The 19,276-nt window shown below is 48.3% G+C and overlaps 1 protein-coding gene across 4 annotated transcripts in view; it reads right to left on the bottom strand.

Moving 5' to 3' along the window:
- The window catches only part of ACAP2 (ArfGAP with coiled-coil, ankyrin repeat and PH domains 2), a 107,657-nt gene extending 89,709 nt beyond the window's left edge, over positions 1-17,948 (bottom strand). For all 4 annotated transcript variants that reach the window (XM_074963320.1, XM_074963321.1, XM_074963323.1 and 1 more), the window contains exon 1: positions 17,822-17,948. In XM_074963320.1, coding sequence (XP_074819421.1) covers positions 17,822-17,874 — 53 coding nt within the window. In that variant the 5' untranslated portion in view covers positions 17,875-17,948. The remainder of the gene's footprint in view (positions 1-17,821) is intronic.
- Positions 17,949-19,276: the final 1,328 nt, after the last annotated feature.

The following is a 19,276-nucleotide window of genomic DNA, read 5'->3' as shown; positions in this document are numbered from 1 at the left end:
ACAAGGAATGTAGCAGTAGCAGCAGCAGCGTATCAATGAATTTCCAAGCTACTTGAAAAGAATGAATTGCCACATCAGAGAACACACTGAGAACAGCTCATCTCAGACTGTTATACTAACAAAAGATTTGTTTTCTCTTTTTAGTTGCCAGAAGGGAGGCGATGCAAACTAAAGCAGGCACATTTTCTACACTATAAGGCATCTGGGGCAGGGATCATTTAAACCTCATAAAAACTAATTCAGACGTAATCCCCATACTTAGTCAAAACTCTAACATGGGAAGTAGTCATAAAACAAGACCAAAAGTTGAGTACCAGGAATGCTTGTCCATTAGTGAGTGAATTTCCAGAAAGAGGGGTTAGGACTTTGAGCCACTGTAGTCTCTAACAGATTGGTTTGCGACTAGGACTAAGGAAACAACTCTACTGTCTTGATTCTCACTCATGCAACATGAAACATTTGTAACCTCCTGAGCTAGTCAAACCCAAGCAGGCAAAACAAAACCAGAGCAGCAGTTGAAGGGAGCATGATGTCTGGTGCAAATGAGTGACCTCTTCTCTTGCACTGCTCAAGATAGTTAAGACCAAAGCAGACTGTGAAGAACTTCAAAAAGATCTCACAAAACTAAGTGATTGGGCAACAAAATGGCAAATGAAATTTAATGTGGATAAATGTAAAGTAATGCACATTGGAAAAAATAACCCCAATTATACATACAATATGATGGGGGCTTATTTAGCTACAACTAATCAGGAAAGAGATCTTGGAGTCATCGTGGATAGTTCTCTGAAGACGTCCGAGCAGTATGCAGCAGCAGTCAAAAAAGCAAACGGGATGTTAGGAATCATTAAAAAAGGGATAGAGAATAAGATGGTGTGAAAGTAGAATGAATTATATTGAAATTATAATTCATTAAAGAAATGCTGCTTGAAGGGTTTGTTGAAATATAGTTGTCAGGAAGAGAAACATTAAGGAGTGTGAGACAATGGGTCCTCAAACTAATTAACTTAGAGCTCCTACTGAGCTAGGAGATTGGTAAACGTTAGTATGCAAATAAGATATGTATGTATATTTGTCAGTTTCTGCTTCCTCTTGTCTCTTATGTTAAATTGGCTTTCCCTTATCTGTTTAAATAAGTTAGCTTGAGCTTTTGCAGGAGGCTCACATATCTGGGTGCATTGGCAAAGCGCTTTGCTAATAAACAGAGTGGTCTGACTAATTTTGAGAGTCTTGAATCTGACTTTGACAATTTGGAGGTTCCACCGAGATGGCAACTGTCTTCACTGGGGCCGTGTGACTCCTGACCATTCTTAGGATGGCCGTGGCAAGCCGGCACCTGGCCCGAGCGGTCCTCCGCCAGAACGAAAGGGTGCATGACCACAGTGAAGTCTACACCATCAAACCTGTTGGTTCCCACTCTGTTCTGGTAGGGATACCGGGATCTGACATCAGGAATCTGGTCAGGTAATTATTTCTGTGTTTTGTCCGGACTGAGGACTGTCTTGTCTGTCTATCCGTCCTCCCTGTGGTGTGTTTGAGTCTGGGCACCATCTCCATCCGGGGATCGGCTGACCAAAGGGTTCCTGTCCCCACGGTCTGAGTGAGTGAAATCTGCACAATCGCAGCCACACCGCACCTTGGGTAAAACCCTTGGTGTGAAAGCAAGGGCGATTGAGGCAGTAGCCTGTGGGCTCCTTTTGTGCGTTGCACCGGGCATCGCTCTGACGAACCCGACTTTCCTTCTTGTGTGATTGGTGTGTAAAGTCCTCCTGTATGGATAACCAGATGTCTAAGTCGGGACAGTTCCCTAAAGGAACACCGGCTCATTTTATGTATTTTAGGAAGGGTCCGGACTCCTGTAAATTACTGGAAAAATGGTCTAGGCTAACTCAGGAGAATCTCAAAATTCAGTGGCCACTGTTAAGATCTTGGGACAAAGACCGAGTAGACATCTTAAACGACAAACTCGGCCAACCTAAAACTAAAGTGGCAAAAGGAGAGGTTGATTGTTTCATGCAGTGGTGGGAAGAGGCAAATCATAGGTGGACAGAATCAAAACTTGCCTCTCTCAAAGATTCAAATAAGTTAGAAGCTTTATTAGAAGCCTCCTCTCCCGCTGCCAGACCGAGCGCTCCCCTTTATCCCATTCTCCGAGAAAACCAGGATCGATCCCATCCCCCTTCATACTCCCATCTCATTGTGGGAAAGGATGAAAAAACCCTTGTTAAATTCTGGGGATGACGATGAGGAAGATGCATTAATTGGCCTGGCATCCTTGCATCAGATCAATAGGCGGTCACAACAACTCCCAGGGGTCTCCAGTTCAGACCAGTCTGGATCGTCCAATACCGCCGAGGCCCATTCCTCCGGTACCACTCAGACTCGTAAAGAAAAACCCCCCATTCCCCCGAAACCCTCCAGTCTGCCTGACTCCTCTGTTTTTCCCCATACATACGAAGATAGCCTGGACACTGATTGGGCCCAACGCTTACGCTCTGGCTCTAAACCTATCCAGGCTCCCCTCCGAATCCTGCATACTGGGGGCCAACAAGAGGGTCCCACTTGGAGCTATGAACCCTGGACTCGTACAGAGCTCCTTTCAATTGTAAAAGGCTTTCCAAAGCCCCTGGAAAATCCTACCACATTTGCAGAGGAATTTTTGTTAGTGTGCGACACCTATGAACCGTCTGAGGCAGACCTCCTGCAGCTGTGCAAGCTACTTGTAACCCCTAGCAAGCGTGAAAAATGGCTCACAGCAGCCAACTGGCCCATCAGTGAGCGCCATTCAGCTTTACCAGACACCGGTCCTGACGCTGAATACCGGAAAAAGTGTAAAGACCGCGCTAAAAACCTACATGAGGCCATCCCTCGAGTATGGACTCCAAAAACAAACTGGACAGCCATACGTGACTGTAAACAGCGACAGGGCGAAAGTCCGGGTGACTATCACACCCGACGGACTGATGTTTTTCTGCAACATTCTGGTATACAGCAACCAAGTGAAAATGGGAAGGGCGCCCTGGCTCATGCGTTTGTTAATGGCCTCCTACCTGCTATTGGCAGTATGCTAAAGCAAATAAGTGTTGGGTAGGAAACTGAAACCATGGATAAATTGCAATCAGTGGCAGAACACTGCCATCGCACTCTAAAGGGAAAGGAGGAACAATCTGCCCAAAAGTTAATGGCCCTGCAAATACAGCATTATTCAGGGCAAGGTAAACAGTACCGGGGTGGGGGACGTGGTCACGGGAGGGGCCGTGGAACTGGATTTTCGGGTTTTGGGGGTGTTTGTAATTACTGTAAACAACCCAACACTGGAAAATTGAGTGTCCACGCCAGCCTAATAGCTCTGTAAACAACCAGCTAGACCCCCCGTCGGCACAGCCCGACAGTCCCCAGACTTACTTTGTCCCACAGCAATGACAGAACACCAGGGAACCTCAGGAAATTTTAGCTCCTTTACTACCTCTCACTCCCACGGGTGAATGTGTTTTGACTATTAATGATCTTTCTCTCCCTTTCCTTGTTGATACGGGAGCTTCGCTCTCTGTAGTTCGTACTGTCGACCTGCCTGAGGTTCCCCGCTCCGAAAAAACCATATCCACTGTGGGCATTACGGGAGTCCCAACCCCTTATCCCCTTTCAAAACCTCTACCAGTCCAGGTTGGTCCCCTTTCCACGGATCACACATTCCTCCTCTCGGATTCCACTCCGGTGAACCTTTTGGGTCGGGACCTGTTATGTAACCTTGGCTGTACCATCTACTGTTCCCCGGATGGTGTCTACTTACAAATCCCCCAGTCCTCTGAGTGATTCTGTAGCCTCCTTGCTGTCTGAAACTCCCCTTTCCACTCCGGTCCCCTGCTACCCATTGGTCCCGTCCCTTGAACATCTAATTTCACAGGTCCCATCCTCTCTGTGGCCAACCCACCCATCTGAAGTAGGCCGTTTACATACTGACCCCGTCTGCATTATTGTTGATTCCTCCAAACCTCTGCCTCGCCTGCCTCAATACCCTTTAAACCCCGAAGCATAGGCTGGAACTGCTCCAGTCACGACCGCCCTGCGGGAACAAGGTATTATCATCCCCTGCTCCAGCCCCTGTAACACCCCTATCCTCCCAGTTCGAAAAGCTGATAGTAAAATCGTGGCAGTTTGTTCAGGATCTTCGGGCCATTAACCGCATTGTCATACCTGCCTTTCCCATTGTCCCTAACCCAGCGACGATTCTGGCTTCTATCCCACCAGATGCAACTCATTTTACTGTTGTTGATTTGTGCTCTGCTTTCTTTTCTGTCCCGGTTCACCCTGACTCCCAGTTCCTGTTTGCCTTTTCTTACGAGGAGCAACAGTACACATGGACCACACTGCCCCAGGGGTATACTGAAAGCCTGTCATATTTTTCCCAAGCATTAGCCCGAGACCTTGCTGACCTTGTTTTCCTGTCCAGGTCCACACTAGTCCAATATGTAGATGATCTACTCCTCTGTTCCCCTTCATTGTCTGCCTCTGAAACTGACTCTTTAGTGCTCCTTACTGCCGTAGCAAATAAGGGTCACAAAGCTTCTTGCTCTAAACTACAACTCTGTCAAGCTTCTGTCACATACCTTGGCTTTCTCCTCTCCCAGGGTTCCCATGCACTTTCTCCCACCCGCGTCCAAGCTATCCTTAGCTTTCCCCGACCCCGCTCCCCACGCCAGGTCCAGCAGTTTTTAGGCATGGCTGGATTTTGCAGACAGTGGATTCCCCAATATGCCTCCCTTGCAAAACCTCTCCAGGAACTCACTCGATTCTCTGTGCCTGACCCCATGCCGTGGCCCCCTGAGGCCAATTCTGCCTTTGTTTCCCTCAAACAGGGTTTGGCTTCTGCCCGCCTTAGGGCTGCCTGACTATTCTAAGCCTTTTACCCTTTTCTGCCACGAACAAGCTGGGTGTGCACGGAGTTCTCACTCAGATGCACGGGGAAAAGAACCGCCCAGTGGCTTATTTCTCTGCCACTTTAGACCCTGTTGTCCAAGGCTTACCCCCATGTCTGCGTGCTGTGGCTGCTGCAGCGCGCCTAGTCGAAATATCTGATTCCCTTGTTCTCCGCTCTCCTCTTACCCTCCTGGTCCCTCACTCTGTAGAAACTGTCCTGCTACAACATAACAAAGGCCACCTCTCCTCTGCCCGCCTTACCAGGTGCGAACTTTTACTACTATCAGCTTCATATATCACCATAAAGCGTTCTCAGTCAAACCCTGCCACTCTCCTTCCTTTGTCTAATGACGGTGATCCCCACGACTGCCTTGCAACTGTGTCTGCTGTCACCGTCCCGCGCGCTGACCTTTCTGATGTCCCTCTCCCTAACTCTGATCTTGTTTTATTTACTGATGGTTCCTGTTTTCCAGACGGCCAAGGTCGTCTCCTTGCAGGATACGCTGTAGTTTCACTTTCTGAAACCCAGGAAGCTGCGCCTTTACCTTCTGTAACCTCAGCACAAGTCGCTGAATTAATTGCCCTCACCCGTGCCTGTTTTTTGGCGGAGGGATGCTCCGCCACCATTTACACTGACTCCCGCTATGCTTTTGGGGTTGTACATGACTTTGGTACCCTCTGGCAAACTCGGGGTTTCCTTACCTCTGCCGGTACCCTTATTAAAAATGGGCCCTACATCGCTGCCCTTCTGTATGCAGTTTTACTTCCGTCTACCCTAGCTATTGTTAAGTGCCCTGGCCACTCAATGGCGGATATTGATGTTGCTAAGGGTAATGCATTTGCTGACGCCTCTGCTAAACATGCTGCTGCCATAGAACCTTCCCCAGATGCATTTCTAGGTTCCCTTTCTGTTTCTATACCGCCGCCGCCCCTCACTGACCTCATCCTGCTCCAAGACTGTGCCCCAGAAACCGAGAAAGAATCCTGGGTTGCCCAAGGTTGCTCTCTACATCCCGATTCTCTTTGGTGCTTGCCTACTGGCGCCTTTGTAGCCCCCTTTTCATTGTACCCGTTTCTGGCCACCCTGCTACACGGTGTTTTGCATGTCTGTTGCCAAATGTTTGTTAAATCATATTAGGCCTGCCAAGGGAATTCCTGCTACTCTGTCCAGTGATTGGGGTACACATTTTACTGGACAACTTGTTCAACACCTGGACTGTATATTGCATATCAAACACCTGTTGCACTGTCCCTACCACCCACAGAGTGCAGGTGCAGTTGACAGACGAAATGGTGTACTTAAGAATAAGCTTGCTAAAATTTCTGACTCTACAGGATTAAGCTGGCCAGTAGCCTTACAATTAGCCCCTATGGACATGAGATCCACTTCATCCCAAAGGCATAAATTAAGTCCCTTTGAAATTGTTATGGGACGCCCTGTGTGAGCTATGACTACCATTACTTCCGTTCCAGATTTTAACTTGACTCACAGTGCGCTCCTTCAGTATTGCAATGGACTAATGCAAGTTGTAAGTCACTTCCATTCACAGGTTCGAGCCACCTGGCCCACGGAACACACCTCCGACGCTTGCCACAACCTCGAGCCAGGCGATTGGGTCTACGTATGGCGCCATCATCGAAAGCACGCCTTAGAGCCCTGGTGGAAGGGTCCTCATCAGGTACTGCTTACTACACAGACGGCTGTCAAACTATCCGGCATCGCAGCGTGGATACATGCTTCACAGTGTAAGAAGGCACCATCCCCAGAGAACCACTCATCACCTCAGGACAACGCAGAGTCAATTTTGACTCCAGAAGACGACGCAGAGGAATAGTCTGCAATACCTTACAATCTACGCTCTCGTAAGGGTTGCCAGAAGCAGACGATGAACAAAAAAAGGCAGTTGCGAGCCTAGCGCCTACTGCCTGGTGGGCGTAAAACCGTGACTGCGGTTCCCTCAGTTGAGGTTGTCAGAACCAGAAGAGCCTTGCCTCCAACATGCGCCTCTGCCTGTTCCTTGGCTGCTGGTATCTTACAGTCTTACATGATGACAATTCTTTTATCCAGCAGCAGGTGTGGATAGCTCAGACCCTTAATATTTCTAATTGCTTGGTCTGCGCAGCCACATCCCAGTCCACTCTCAAACTGGTGTTCCTGTCCTGGCTATCTCACTCAAGTCCCCAGACCTCACTGGAGGGAGTCGTCCATTTAACAAAATATGGAACAGCAATAACACTTGGGAAGCGGTGGGAATAAATGCATCTAAATGGATAAGTGTGGTGGAGGGAAAAGGTCATTGGTGTCGGGTGTGTAATAGGACAGGGCTGGATCTGGGGAAAAGCCGTTGCCTTCAGCATATTGTGACCAGTGGTGTATGGGATTATTCAAACAAAACTAAAAAGTGGCGGGCCGGGTACGGAGATATGAATTTTTTTCTCAACCTGGGATCAAACAGAGAAATCAATCTCATGTTCCCCCTATAGTAACCTTACTGAAAACAATACAATCTTTCAATGTCATGCAAACACCACCACTCCTCGTAAGAATTACCCTGTACCCTTTGGGGGATATTACTCCTCCTTTGTAAACACCTATATGACAAATGGGTGCAACTGACCCTTCCCGGCCTTAATAGGCCATCATTGGGTGTGTGGGACCAGATCTTATACCGCACTACCAGCTAATTGGTCAGGAATCTGTTATCCCGCCCGACTCTTCCCACAATTCCGAGTACAAGGAACCTTCCCTCGAGAACGCCTCCGCAATTTCAGGCGAAAAAGGGACTTAACAGATGCCCAATGGTGTGTAAATAACATAAGCCCCTTAACCTGGGAAGAGGCCATTGGCAGTTCCTTAATACCATTAGGGGGAGTAATACACCATGCAAAAAGGCTCCTAAGGTTACAAGCAGTAGTTGAAATAATGGCAAATGAAACCAGAGAAAGTTTAAGAGCCCTGGCCAAAGAAACAGGGGCAATCCGACAGATGGCCCTCCAAAACCGTCAGGCATTGGACATAGAGCTGGCGGCAAAAGGAGGAACTTGTGCTCTCATTGGAAAAGACTGCTGTGTGTATATACCAGACAACACCAATGAGGTAACAGCTCATGCTAGCCACTTAGAACAAATCGCATATCTTCCCCACGAAGAGCCAAGTTCTTTATGGAAGTGGCTAAGTAACCTTTTCAATTTCTCTGGCATAGGAAACAGGTTGTTTCAGGGAGCCCTAACTCTCCTGTTTGGAATCCTAATAATTTTTGTATGTTTTCAGTTACTTTCCTGTTGTATCCAAAATTGTGTCAGGCATGCTACACAGTGTGCCCTTGTTGCCAAGAAGGCCAATGGCATTTTGGGGTGTATAAGTAGGGGCATTGCCAGCAGATCGACGGATGTGATCGTTCCCCTCTATTCGACATTGGTGAGGCCTCATCTGGAGTACTGTGTCCAGTTTTGGGCCCCACACTACAAGAAGGATGTGGAAAAATTGGAAAACGTCCAGTGGAGGGCAACAAAAATGATTAGGGGACTGGAACACATGACTTATGAGGCGAGGCTAAGGGAACTGGGGATGTTTAGTCTATGGAAGAGAAGAATGAGGGGGGATTTGATAGCTGCTTTCAACTACCTAAAAGGGGGTTCCAAAGAGGATGGCTCCAGACTGTTCTCAGTGGTAGTAGATGACAGAACGAGGAGTAATGATCTCAAGTTGCAGTGGGGGAGATTTAGGTTGGATATTAGGAAAAACTTTTTCACTACGAGGGTGGTGAAACACTGGAATGGGTTACCTAGGGAGGTGGTGGAATCTCCTTCCTTAGAAGTTTTTAAGGTCAGGCTTGACAAAGCCCTGGCTGGGATGATTTAATTGGGGATTGGTCCTGCTTTGAGCAGGGGGTTGGACTAGATGACCTCCTGAGGTCCCTTCCAACCCTGATATTCTATGATTAGGAAGCAGTGGGAATAGAATTCCTTTCCCTTCACGTTCTGAGGTACTTCCTCCACTGCCCCCAGGCGCAGGAGATTTTGACCTCCTAGACAAGCAGCTGCTCGTAAGAAGAGTCCCTGAAAGGGACGGGGAAGGGGGGTGGGAGAGAGGTTGTTTATGAACTGTAGGGTGTAACCTGAGGATATTACTTCCAGCACCCAATGGTCTGAGGTTAGCCAAGACCAGGCCAACTGGAAGGGGCGGAGGCGATCAAGGAAAGAGAGGGAAGGTAGATCAAGTGAAGTGACTGGGGTGTAATCCTTGAGCACACCCTCAAAATGACTGCTTCTGGCGTCCCTGGTTTCTGGGAGGGTCAGGCTGAGCAGACAGGTGGGAAGATGATGGTGTTGCCATTTAGACCCCTTGTCTCTGTCCTTTCTCCTGTAGGAACCCGATCGGGGAGTTCCCCAGGACCTAGACTGCGGGGGCAGAGGACAGAACGGCTTCCTGGCCTGCTGAGGAGTGTGAATGCCCAAGGAGCAGAGGGTGGAGTGGCAGTCTTTAAGGCCCTGAGCCTGGAAAAGAGCACCACCCTCTCAAACGGGAGGTCCTGAATAGTGGCCTGCATCTCCTGGGACAACCCATGGCCACCGCAGAGGCAACCATCCTGGCCTCTGAGTCAGCAGCGTCCAAGGCCATTTGTAGGGCTCCCCTTGCCACTGCGGTACCCTCGTCCACCAAAGTGACAAACTCCTGGGCTCAATCCTGTGGGATGGCCTCTTTGAATTTGTTAAGGGAATCCCATAGGTTAAAACTGTACCTGCCTGTCAGTGCCTGGTGATTAGACACCCGGATTTGTAGGCTGACTGTTGAATAAATGTTTCTGCCAAATAAATCAGGTCTCTTGGCATCTTTGTTCTTGGGTGTGTCACTAATGTGGCCCTACCTGTCCCATTGGTTCACAGCGTACACGACCAGTGACGTTGCTGGAGGGTGCGTGTAGAGGTATTCGGACGTAATATTTCTTTGCCACCTTCTTAGAAGTTGACAGAATGGAAGAGGGGGTTTGCCACAGTGATTTGACAATTTTAAGGACCCCTGGGTGGACAGACAACGTGACCCGGGCTGGGGTAGATGAGGTTATAAGGTTAAATAGGTAATTAGACTCCTCCGCAACCTCCTCAGACTGTAGGTTCAAGTTAGCAACCACCCTTTTGAGGAGGGTCTGGTGCACACTGAAGCCGTGAGAGACTGCCTGTTTTGGAGGGATCCGCCACCGCTTCGTCCGGGGACAACTCCTACTCAAACAGTACCAGGGAAAGGGGACTGGTGCCATGACCAGGAGCAGCCCTGCCTGGGTGGGGACCAATGACTGGGAAACTATCTAGGCAAAGGTGACCTGGGCCACGGCGATCTCTGATGGGAAGCTTACCGATACCAGTGGTATGGGGACCGGCACCGAGAGTCTGGCATCCCACGTCTTGTAGGTGGAGAGTGCATCAAAGACCTCGGCCTTCTGGTCGGAGACCTAGGATACGGTGCTGGGGTCCACGGCCGCAGAGATGGAGATCTGCGCCTGCAGCCTGGTGACCAAGGTGCTCCACTGCCCTGTGAGGCAGTCCCATGATCAGCTGGCCCTTAGATGTCAGGGTCTTAGCCAAGTCTTCCGCCTGATGCAGTACCTGTGGTGCCAGTCAGCCTACTTATTCTTTAGCCGCCAGGGCCACTTCAGACAATGAGGGTCCTGGGAGAGACCAGGGTCTCCTGCCACTCCCCAGAGGCGGATCCCTGGTTGGGCTGGGGAGGACTGACCTCTACAGTACACCAGTGAAGCCCCAAGGCAGTCACGTGGCCTGACATCGGTCCTTTGCTCAAAGCCCCTTTCCCTTCCAGTGTCAGGAGGCTCTTCTTTTGCCTCTTAGGCACTGGTGAGGGGGAACGGTGCCGGGCCGAGCACTCCACACCGAAGCCAAAGTACTCAGCATGGGGCCGAGTGGGAGGGCTCTGATGCAGGACAAAATGCAGCCTCTATGAGGAGGGCCTTCAAGTGGATATCCCATTCCTTTTGGGTTCTAGGTCAAATGTTTTTACAGATTTGACACTTTTCCTTTCTATGAGTTTCCCCCAAACACTTCAAACAGCTGTTGTGGGGGTCACCGATATGCATCGGCCTGCTGCACAACCAGCATGGTTTGAAGTTAGGAGAGTGGGGCATGCCCTGCTCCGGGATGAAATCCCAGCTGGGACTCTAACTGCCAACTAATCTAACACTTAACAGCTAACTAAAATATACAAAAGAAGATAAACTATATATAAAGAAGATAAGAAAAGCTGTAAAAATCACTAATGCTCTTGCCATCTGCAAGACAAGGTACTCCAACCAACCATCAACAGACAGGAAGAAGGAACAGAGAGGGTGTTGAGTCCGCGGCACCTAATATACCGACACATGAGCGCGGCACTCAAAGGGATGCTGAATCCCACCCTACAGATACCACTTAGGCAAAAGTCTCCAACACCTAGAATGGAACAGACATGAGCAAGCACTCGAAGAAGAACCAAAGTTAAGAATTACTATAACCCGGTCTACACTAGTTAGATTGACATAAGGCAGTTTACATCGACCTAATTCTGTGTCTACACTGCAATGTTGCTCCTGCTGATGTAAGTCACCCACTACACCGACCTATTAACTCCATGTCTGTGAGAGATGTCGCGCTTAGGTCAATGTAGTTAGGGCAATGCAGTGTCCATTAAAACACTGCGTTACTTACAATACCCGCTGGCTGTCATTCCCACGCGAGGTTCACAGCTGAAGCCCCACCGCCCCAGGACCAACAGCCTGGCCTGAATGGCCGGGGGGGGGGGGGGGGGGGCACTCCAGCTCAGTTTTACTCTGAATGAGTAACCAAAAATACCCAACCCCACCCATTACATGAGAGAACAGTTACAGAAAAGTAAGTTCAGCTCATAGAATTTTTCCTATTCACTCCCAGGTACGCTGTTAAAAGATACAATTCTCTAAGTTTAATATTGTCCATGTAAGTTGCTTATATTTGTCATTGGTAGATTAAGACCAACATTTAAATATTCACTTATGCAAACCAGTTATTGGAGTAAGCTGAGCACAAGGATGTATAACACATCAGTTTCCTCTTGTATTACTACCACAGTAATCCATATCCAAACATCTGCTTCTCACACAACTGATATAAAAATGCAAGCGAATTTTAAGAAATATTTGTTCATTTCTGTACTGTATTTTGTCATTTAATGTTAACAGCATTGTATTCCAATCGGAGGATTCTTCTGACATTCTCATTTTCTCTTCACAAACGCACTTTCTGAATCAAGAATACATAAGAATTTTATGTTACACACTTAGAACATATGCAAGGGATTGAACTGTCCACTTTAATGGCACCTGCACAACTCATGTAATCAATCAAGGCAACAACATAAAAAACCCCCGTTCAGCACAGTTCAGCTTGCTTTCTTACAATTACCTGGATTTCAAATTGACAGTTATTTTGGTCAGAGGAGCTTATCAACTAAACTTTGGTTTTAGAGCACTGAGAAAAAATTCTGAAGTCCCCAGAATATTTGCCAAAAAAAGTTCTAGAGTAACAGGCAAGACTATCCCATTTATGCATTGTGTTTTCAAGCAAGCCTGTTAAAAAAAAAAAAGTGCAGTAATCTAGTCCTGCAATGGCAAAAGGGTAAATGACCATTTCATGCTCCAATTAAGACAAAAATAAACTTAGGGGACAGAAAAAGATATCTAATCATGCATTCATATTTCTCCAACAACAACATTACAATTAACAGAACTACTGGTCTTTAATATGGTGGCAGGACTAATCAAGTCACCATCAACAAAATATTACGCCGCAACAAAAAAAAGCTGTAAATATTATTTCCATCTTTTCGGGAGAGGATTTGAGAAAATTCATAGTTCCTGATGGAGCACAGAGCTTGGAACCTGAAAGCCAGTAAGTTGCTTGCACTGTTTAAGTGCAAAGTTCAAACAGCATTCTGCAACTGATTAAATTAGACATTGCCTATGAACCATGCAGAATGAAAAATGTGTGAGCACCTAAACCATTACGACGCAGTAAATTACTGCAAATGCTACTGAAGGAAGCCTCTGGCCTACGTTCATGCTTTATATAGGGTATTGTTTTTCAGATCCTCACAGAAAAAGAGTAAAGGGACATCTCTGCCCCGAAGAGCTTACAGTCTATATTTAACATGACACATCAAGCGTCATTAAGAGACAAAAAGAGAAGGTATGAGAAAAGGTAACACTCAACGAAGCATGCACAAACCTTAATGGTTCCAATAAAATGGAGCAGCAGTCTTCCTCTCTTCTTGTTCCATGATAGTGAGGGATAATTGGAGTTATTGGGGTTTATTTAATTTCTCAGGGAAAGTAAGGATGTTATAAAATGAGTCTGAAGACAGAGATATGTAAACATCCTGATGTGACCAAGGGAGTTCTACAATTGTGGGACCAACCACTGAACAGCTCTCAGTCTTATTCTTGTTCTAGACCACTACGCTGTTCCTGAGAAATGCGGTTGTCATGGAAGGTTTGGTTACAGACAGCTGGGTGGTGCTTCAGACAGCTTGATCCCAGCCCATGGAGAGGTGTGAAGATTAGAATGAGGATCTTGAACTTGGGCCAGTATTCTATGGAGAACCACAAATAGCACGAGACCAGTTCTCCAAGACTGCACTGGCTCCTTCCTTGCTGCTTGTGGCCATTCAAGCAGTTTATTTTGATGCATAAAGCTCAGTATGGTTTGTTCTTCACTACTGGAAACACTGCCTCACAACCTATGTGATATCATGACAGATGAAGTTAGGGTGGGTCACACTTTAGATCACAGTCCCTGAATCTGAACACTAGGGAACTGGAAGCCAGGCATCATCAATGGAGGGCCCTCAACTCTGGAATTTCCTCGCTCCATTATGCTGGTAGACAGAGTCCGTGAACTTGCAAGGTCTAGTGCAGTTAGCACAGCTGGGAATGAGAAAGTCTGGGTTCTGTTCCTAACTGCCAGTGATCATCATGTGATTCTGGTCAAATTATATTTTCTCTCTGCACCCCAGTCATCTCACCTGTAAAATGGGAATAAGTGATATTTACTCACCTTTTCTAAGTGCTTTGGAAATCTCACACTTCATGCTTAGAATTGCAAATCACCATCATCATTTAGTCAGGTGTTTTCAGGAAACAGGGATCTATTTTGGGGTTGGCATCTGTTTACTTTGACAGTAGTTTAAAAAATTCACAATTTATTAAGAGCACACTGTGCGTGTGATAGGCACATTTTATAAATCCAGAAATAAAATAAATTTGATAAAACTCAATATGGGAGAGAAAAACTAGTATACAACTGAGCTTAAATGGTATGGATTTTTGTTATGATAATAGCAGTATGTAAGCACGCTGCTGGAAAAAAGTGATACAAAGGATAAGAATACTCATAAGGACTCAGATTTGGTTTTTATTTTCTTTTAAAGTTATCTGTAAAGGAATATTGGTTACTCTTTTACATTATAATAATATTTTACAAATATTTAGTGTTGCCTCTATAAATGCTCAAGAAAAAAATTAGGAAAACTGTGGGTTACTAGATAGCAACAATAAGCCAAAACAAGCGTTTTTTTTGTTTTTTTAAGAAAAGGAGAGAGGGAGGGATAACTGGCTAGAAAATAAATGCAATGGATTTTAGCAGAACTGATTGTTACCATTAGATATTTTTAAAAGATTTCCTAACTCTAAAGGTAAATTAGTCAATTGCACATTCCAACTTGCTCCTAGTTAGAGAAGATGTTCTGCATATGACAATTACCAATCCATATAGCTGCTCATCTGTGTGTTTAAAGAGAAGAGTTAAAATAAATTACCTGTGTTACTAACACCACTTCAGACAATTACCAGCAGCAGCAGCAAGATCCATGAGCACTGCCCTCCTAAAACACTCAAGTACCTACCCACAGGCAGCTGGGATTCTTATCAGCCTGCTGTCCTCAGACCCTGACAAGTTGCTCCACCTTTTTATCAGACTCTGACTAGCAGATATCAGATTAAGTAAAAACCTACTACCTTCTCAGGCTTTAAAAGAGGAGAGAAAGCTTTCATTGTTTGCTCCACTTCCCAGTCCCAGTGTCTATGGTCTGCTTTGAGGAAGCTGGAGGGAGTTTCTGCTAATCTAACCCACTGCTCTATTTTAGAGTGATAGCCATGTTAGCCTGTATCAGCAAAAAAACCGAGAAGTACTAACAATTAGTCTCTAAAGTGCCACAAGTACTCCTTGGTTGTTTTTGCTCTCTTAGGCTCTTCTGCAGCAATTTATCAGTTTCCTAAGCAGCAGGGTGAAACTTCATGGTTTTTGTCAGTTTCATGATTGCTCACAGTATTTGAAGATTTTTCCAGTCCCACTTTCCTTCCTTGAGTCTGAATTTGTAAAATTTGTAATACATGACACATTTACAAAAGCTCTTGAACAATAGGTTTCAGAGTAACAGCCGTGTTAGTCTGTATTCGCAAAAAGAAAAGGAGTACTTGTGGCACCTTAGAGACTAACCAATTTATTTGAGCATAAGCTTTCGTGAGCTACAGCTCACTTCATCGGATGCATACTGTGGAATGACTTAGGCTTGAATAGAGACTGGGAGTGGCTAAGTCATTATGCAAGGTAACCTATTTCCCCTTGTTTTTTCCTACCCCCCCCCCCCCAGACATTCTTGTTAAACCCTGGATTTGTGCTGGAAATGGCCCAACTTGATTATCATACACATTGTAAGGAGAGTGATCACTTTAGATAAGCTATTATCAACAGGAGAGTGGGTTTCTGTGGGGGTGGGGTGGGGGAGGGGGACAAAACCTGGATTTGTGCTGGAAATGGCCCACCTTGATTATCATACACATTGTAAGGAGAGTGATCACTTTAGATAAGCTATTACCAGCAGGAGAGTGGGGTGGGGGGAGAGAAAACCTTTTGTAGTGGTAAACACCCATTTTTTCATGCTTTGTGTAAAAAGATCTTGTGTACTTTCCACAGTATGCATCCGATGAAGTGAGCTGTAGCTCATGAAAGCTTATGCTCAAATAAATTGGTTAGTTTCTAAGGTGCCACAAGTACTCCTTTTCTTTCTTGAACAATAATTATGTAATATTCTAGGTGAATTCAATCTATAAAAATAATAAAGTGTTTTTTGTGAGCTCACATTACAGTGCATTAATTATTCCAATGACTATAGAGGCTTTTCCTTCTAAAAAGTGGTAAATTCAAATTGACAATCCTTCACGCAAGCCACTTTCTCCATCAGCCAACTAGGGCGTGGGTGGTATTTTTGTTTCACAAGTCTTACCTAATACATTATAAATATGCAAATCACTTAGATGTCTCTGAGCTATACTCATTCATCACAGGTCAGGTTTAATGCTGGACTGAAACTGCTGTTGTCAAGTCTAGTTTCTGGCAGTTTTGAATAGAATACCATGGGTACTGTCTAGTTTCTGAACTACAGTACAGATGTTAGGGGTAAGAAAAATTGTACAATTAAAATGTTTGCTGGTTAACATTCTTAGCTAAAGATAAAATAACTTTTAGTCCCCGAGTAGAGCCTGCAGGGCTAGAACATATTCCTTTCCCAAAATGATTAATGTGAGAAATGTTCATCCATGTGATATTAGCTAAAATATCCTATTGGGCTAGCAATTCTGCAGTATAAATAAGGACCCGTTACCTGCTTTTCATGGGCTCATTTGTACATTGTTTCAGTCCCGTATTTTAACCAAATTTTCTGAAAGGCTGCTTCAGTTACATAAAACTGGATCAGCAGAGTACATTTTTCATTTGACTATTTACTAAGATCTGCAACTGTCACCCACAGCAGATATATTTCCATGTATTTTAAATTTGCTGCTTCTTTTTAAAATTCAAACTAAGACTTTGGTTCTGTTGCCCTGTATTTGTTTCACATATTAGAAAGGAAGTTATCCCCCAGTTATAAACAGAGAAAATGAGTCACATCAACAGAATCTGTTCAACCAACCTCTGACTTGTTTGTCACTGTTTAAATATGGTTTGTGTTTTTAATTTTTGCAGAGTACACACGCAGGATCTTAATAACACTTGCACTTAAAAAATAAATCAAGCCTTTTATCCAATTGGTCTTTGTTACCCCCTATAAAGCTCCTCGTCCCAATTCAGTTCTCACAAGACACGCCCTGCCCCAGGGTCCCTCCGCAGGGCAGCTTCTTCATTGGGTGCAAGGTATTTAAACATATCAAGAGAGCTGTGTCCCCATTTCCTTGTTAGCTTTGCGTTTTAAGAGGGGGCGCAGAAAGGTCTCACGAGACCCCCATCTCCCAACAGCTCTTGGGGTCTGCAGAAACGAATATAAAAAGTAAAACTTTCCAACTCTACCGCACCTCCTCGTGGGTAGGCTCGCAGAGCCCTTGGCAAGCCCTAGCGATCCCGCACCGCACCTCGCAACTCCCCGCCGCAGAACAACTCCGCGGTCCCCCTCAAGCCCGCCGGGAGCTCGCGCTCAGCGCGGACAGACGCAGCCGCTCCCCCGGGCGCGCGGGCGCCTCGCAGCGGCGCTGAGAGGCCAGAGAGGCGCCGCCGCCGCCCGGGCGAACCCCGCCGCCGCCCCGGGCCAGGCGGGGCTCCTCGCAGGGGGCCAGGCCGGGCAAGCCGCAGAAAAGGAGGGCGAGAAAGTCCGTTCGCAACGCGGTCCCGGGGGTCCCGCCGCGGGGGCGGGCGGGGGAGGGGAAGGGCGCAGGCGGGGGTCCCGGGGGGCGGGGGAGGGGCGCCCCCCGCGTCGCTGCCGCAAGCCACGGGACGCCCCCGCGAGGCCATGGAGGCACGGCTGGAGGGAGGACCGCGGCCGCGGCCAGCCTCCCACGGGCTCGGCGCTGCGCGGGCTCAGGGGAGCCCCCCTCCACCGGCGCCCCCCCACCTGAAGCGCGGCGAGTCCTTCAGACACTCCTCGAAGTCCACGGCCACCTTCATCGCGGGGCGACGGGCAGCGACCCCGGGCGGGCTGGCCGGAGCGGGGCGGGGCTAGGCGCGCGGGGCGGGGCTCATGGCGGCGCGGGGCGGCCGCAGCCGTTGTTACTACGCCTACACGGGACCGAGAGACGTCCCTGCTCGCGCTCCTCCTGTCCCGCTGAAGGGACCGACAACCCAGCCAGCCAATCGGAAAGCGAACTACAAAGGCTTGGCCAACTCTGGGGGGATAGAGGCGGGGCTTCCTGCTGCGCAGCCTACTAGCGTGAGTGACAACCAGGTTATCCAACCAGATCAGGAGCTGAGCCGGCCTGGCCAATCACCAAACCCAGCATGAAGCGATGTTTCTACGCCCCCCCTACAGCAGTGACAGGCAGGAAGAGAGAGCCAATCACAGAACGCGACAGGGAGCTACTTCCTTATGCCGCCCTTTCTCGGTGAATGACAACCACGCAAGCCAATGGAGATAGATAAAGGAACGTCTTCTACTGCTGACTGACAGTTAGGTCGACCAACCTCAGAGGGGAAAAGCAGTAGGCGGGGCTTTGCAGCCACCGAGGAAGGACGAGGGGCTGGAGCGGGACTGCTCGTCAGGGGGCGGCGACTCTGCGCCGGTTGCGCCGACGTGGACGGGGCGGAGGTGACGCACCCGCCCGGCTCGTGGCTCCGCCTCCCCGCTTGAGCGGTAGAGCGCCTGCGCCGGCCACGGGGCCTGCGGAACTCCCCGCCGCAAGGCCCCGGAGCCCGCCCGGCGAGAGGTGGGAAGCCCGGGCAGGCCCTGCCGGCGCAGGTCCGCAGGCGGCCAGGACCCCGCTGCGGGGCCGGCCTCTGTGCCGGCCTAGGCCTGCCGCTGCCCCGCAGGGACCCGCCCGGGAGCAGCGCGGGGGCTGCCCTGGCTGGGGCGACCAGACGTCCCGGCTCCGTGGGCGGTCCCGCGGGGGGGGCTCTTCGTAGAGCGGCGCCGATTGCCCCCCCAGCCCCGTCCTGCTTTCCCGCCGTTGCGGTCGGGTGACCCGCGCTCGAGCCGGTCTTGGGCTGCGCCCCTCGTCTCGGCTCATTTTAAACCCAGCCCTGGGGCGAGAGCCCTGCCCGCCAGCGAGGGAGCTGGGTCCCTGCAACTCGCTGCAGCTGGCCCCCCAGGAGAGCTTGCTGGGGCGTAGCGTTGCCAGCTCTCCAGGATTGTTCTGCAGTCTCCAGCAATTAAAGATGGTCACGTGATGAAATCTCCAGGAATTCCTCCAACCAAAGTTAACAGCCCTGCTGTGGTGGAGCAAGAACAGGAGACAGTACCCGGCCCTGTACCGGTGTGTTGTCCTACGGCCCGCACACAGCCGCAGTGGTGCAAGACAGAAACCTCAAGACAGACCTCAGTCACAGTCCTGACCTTTGCACGTAGGCCTGACTC

This window comes from Natator depressus, chromosome 9 (assembly GCF_965152275.1).
Source record: "Natator depressus isolate rNatDep1 chromosome 9, rNatDep2.hap1, whole genome shotgun sequence".
In the NCBI taxonomy this organism is placed as follows: Eukaryota; Metazoa; Chordata; order Testudines; family Cheloniidae; genus Natator; species Natator depressus.
This window is presented reverse-complemented; position numbering and strand designations above follow the sequence as displayed.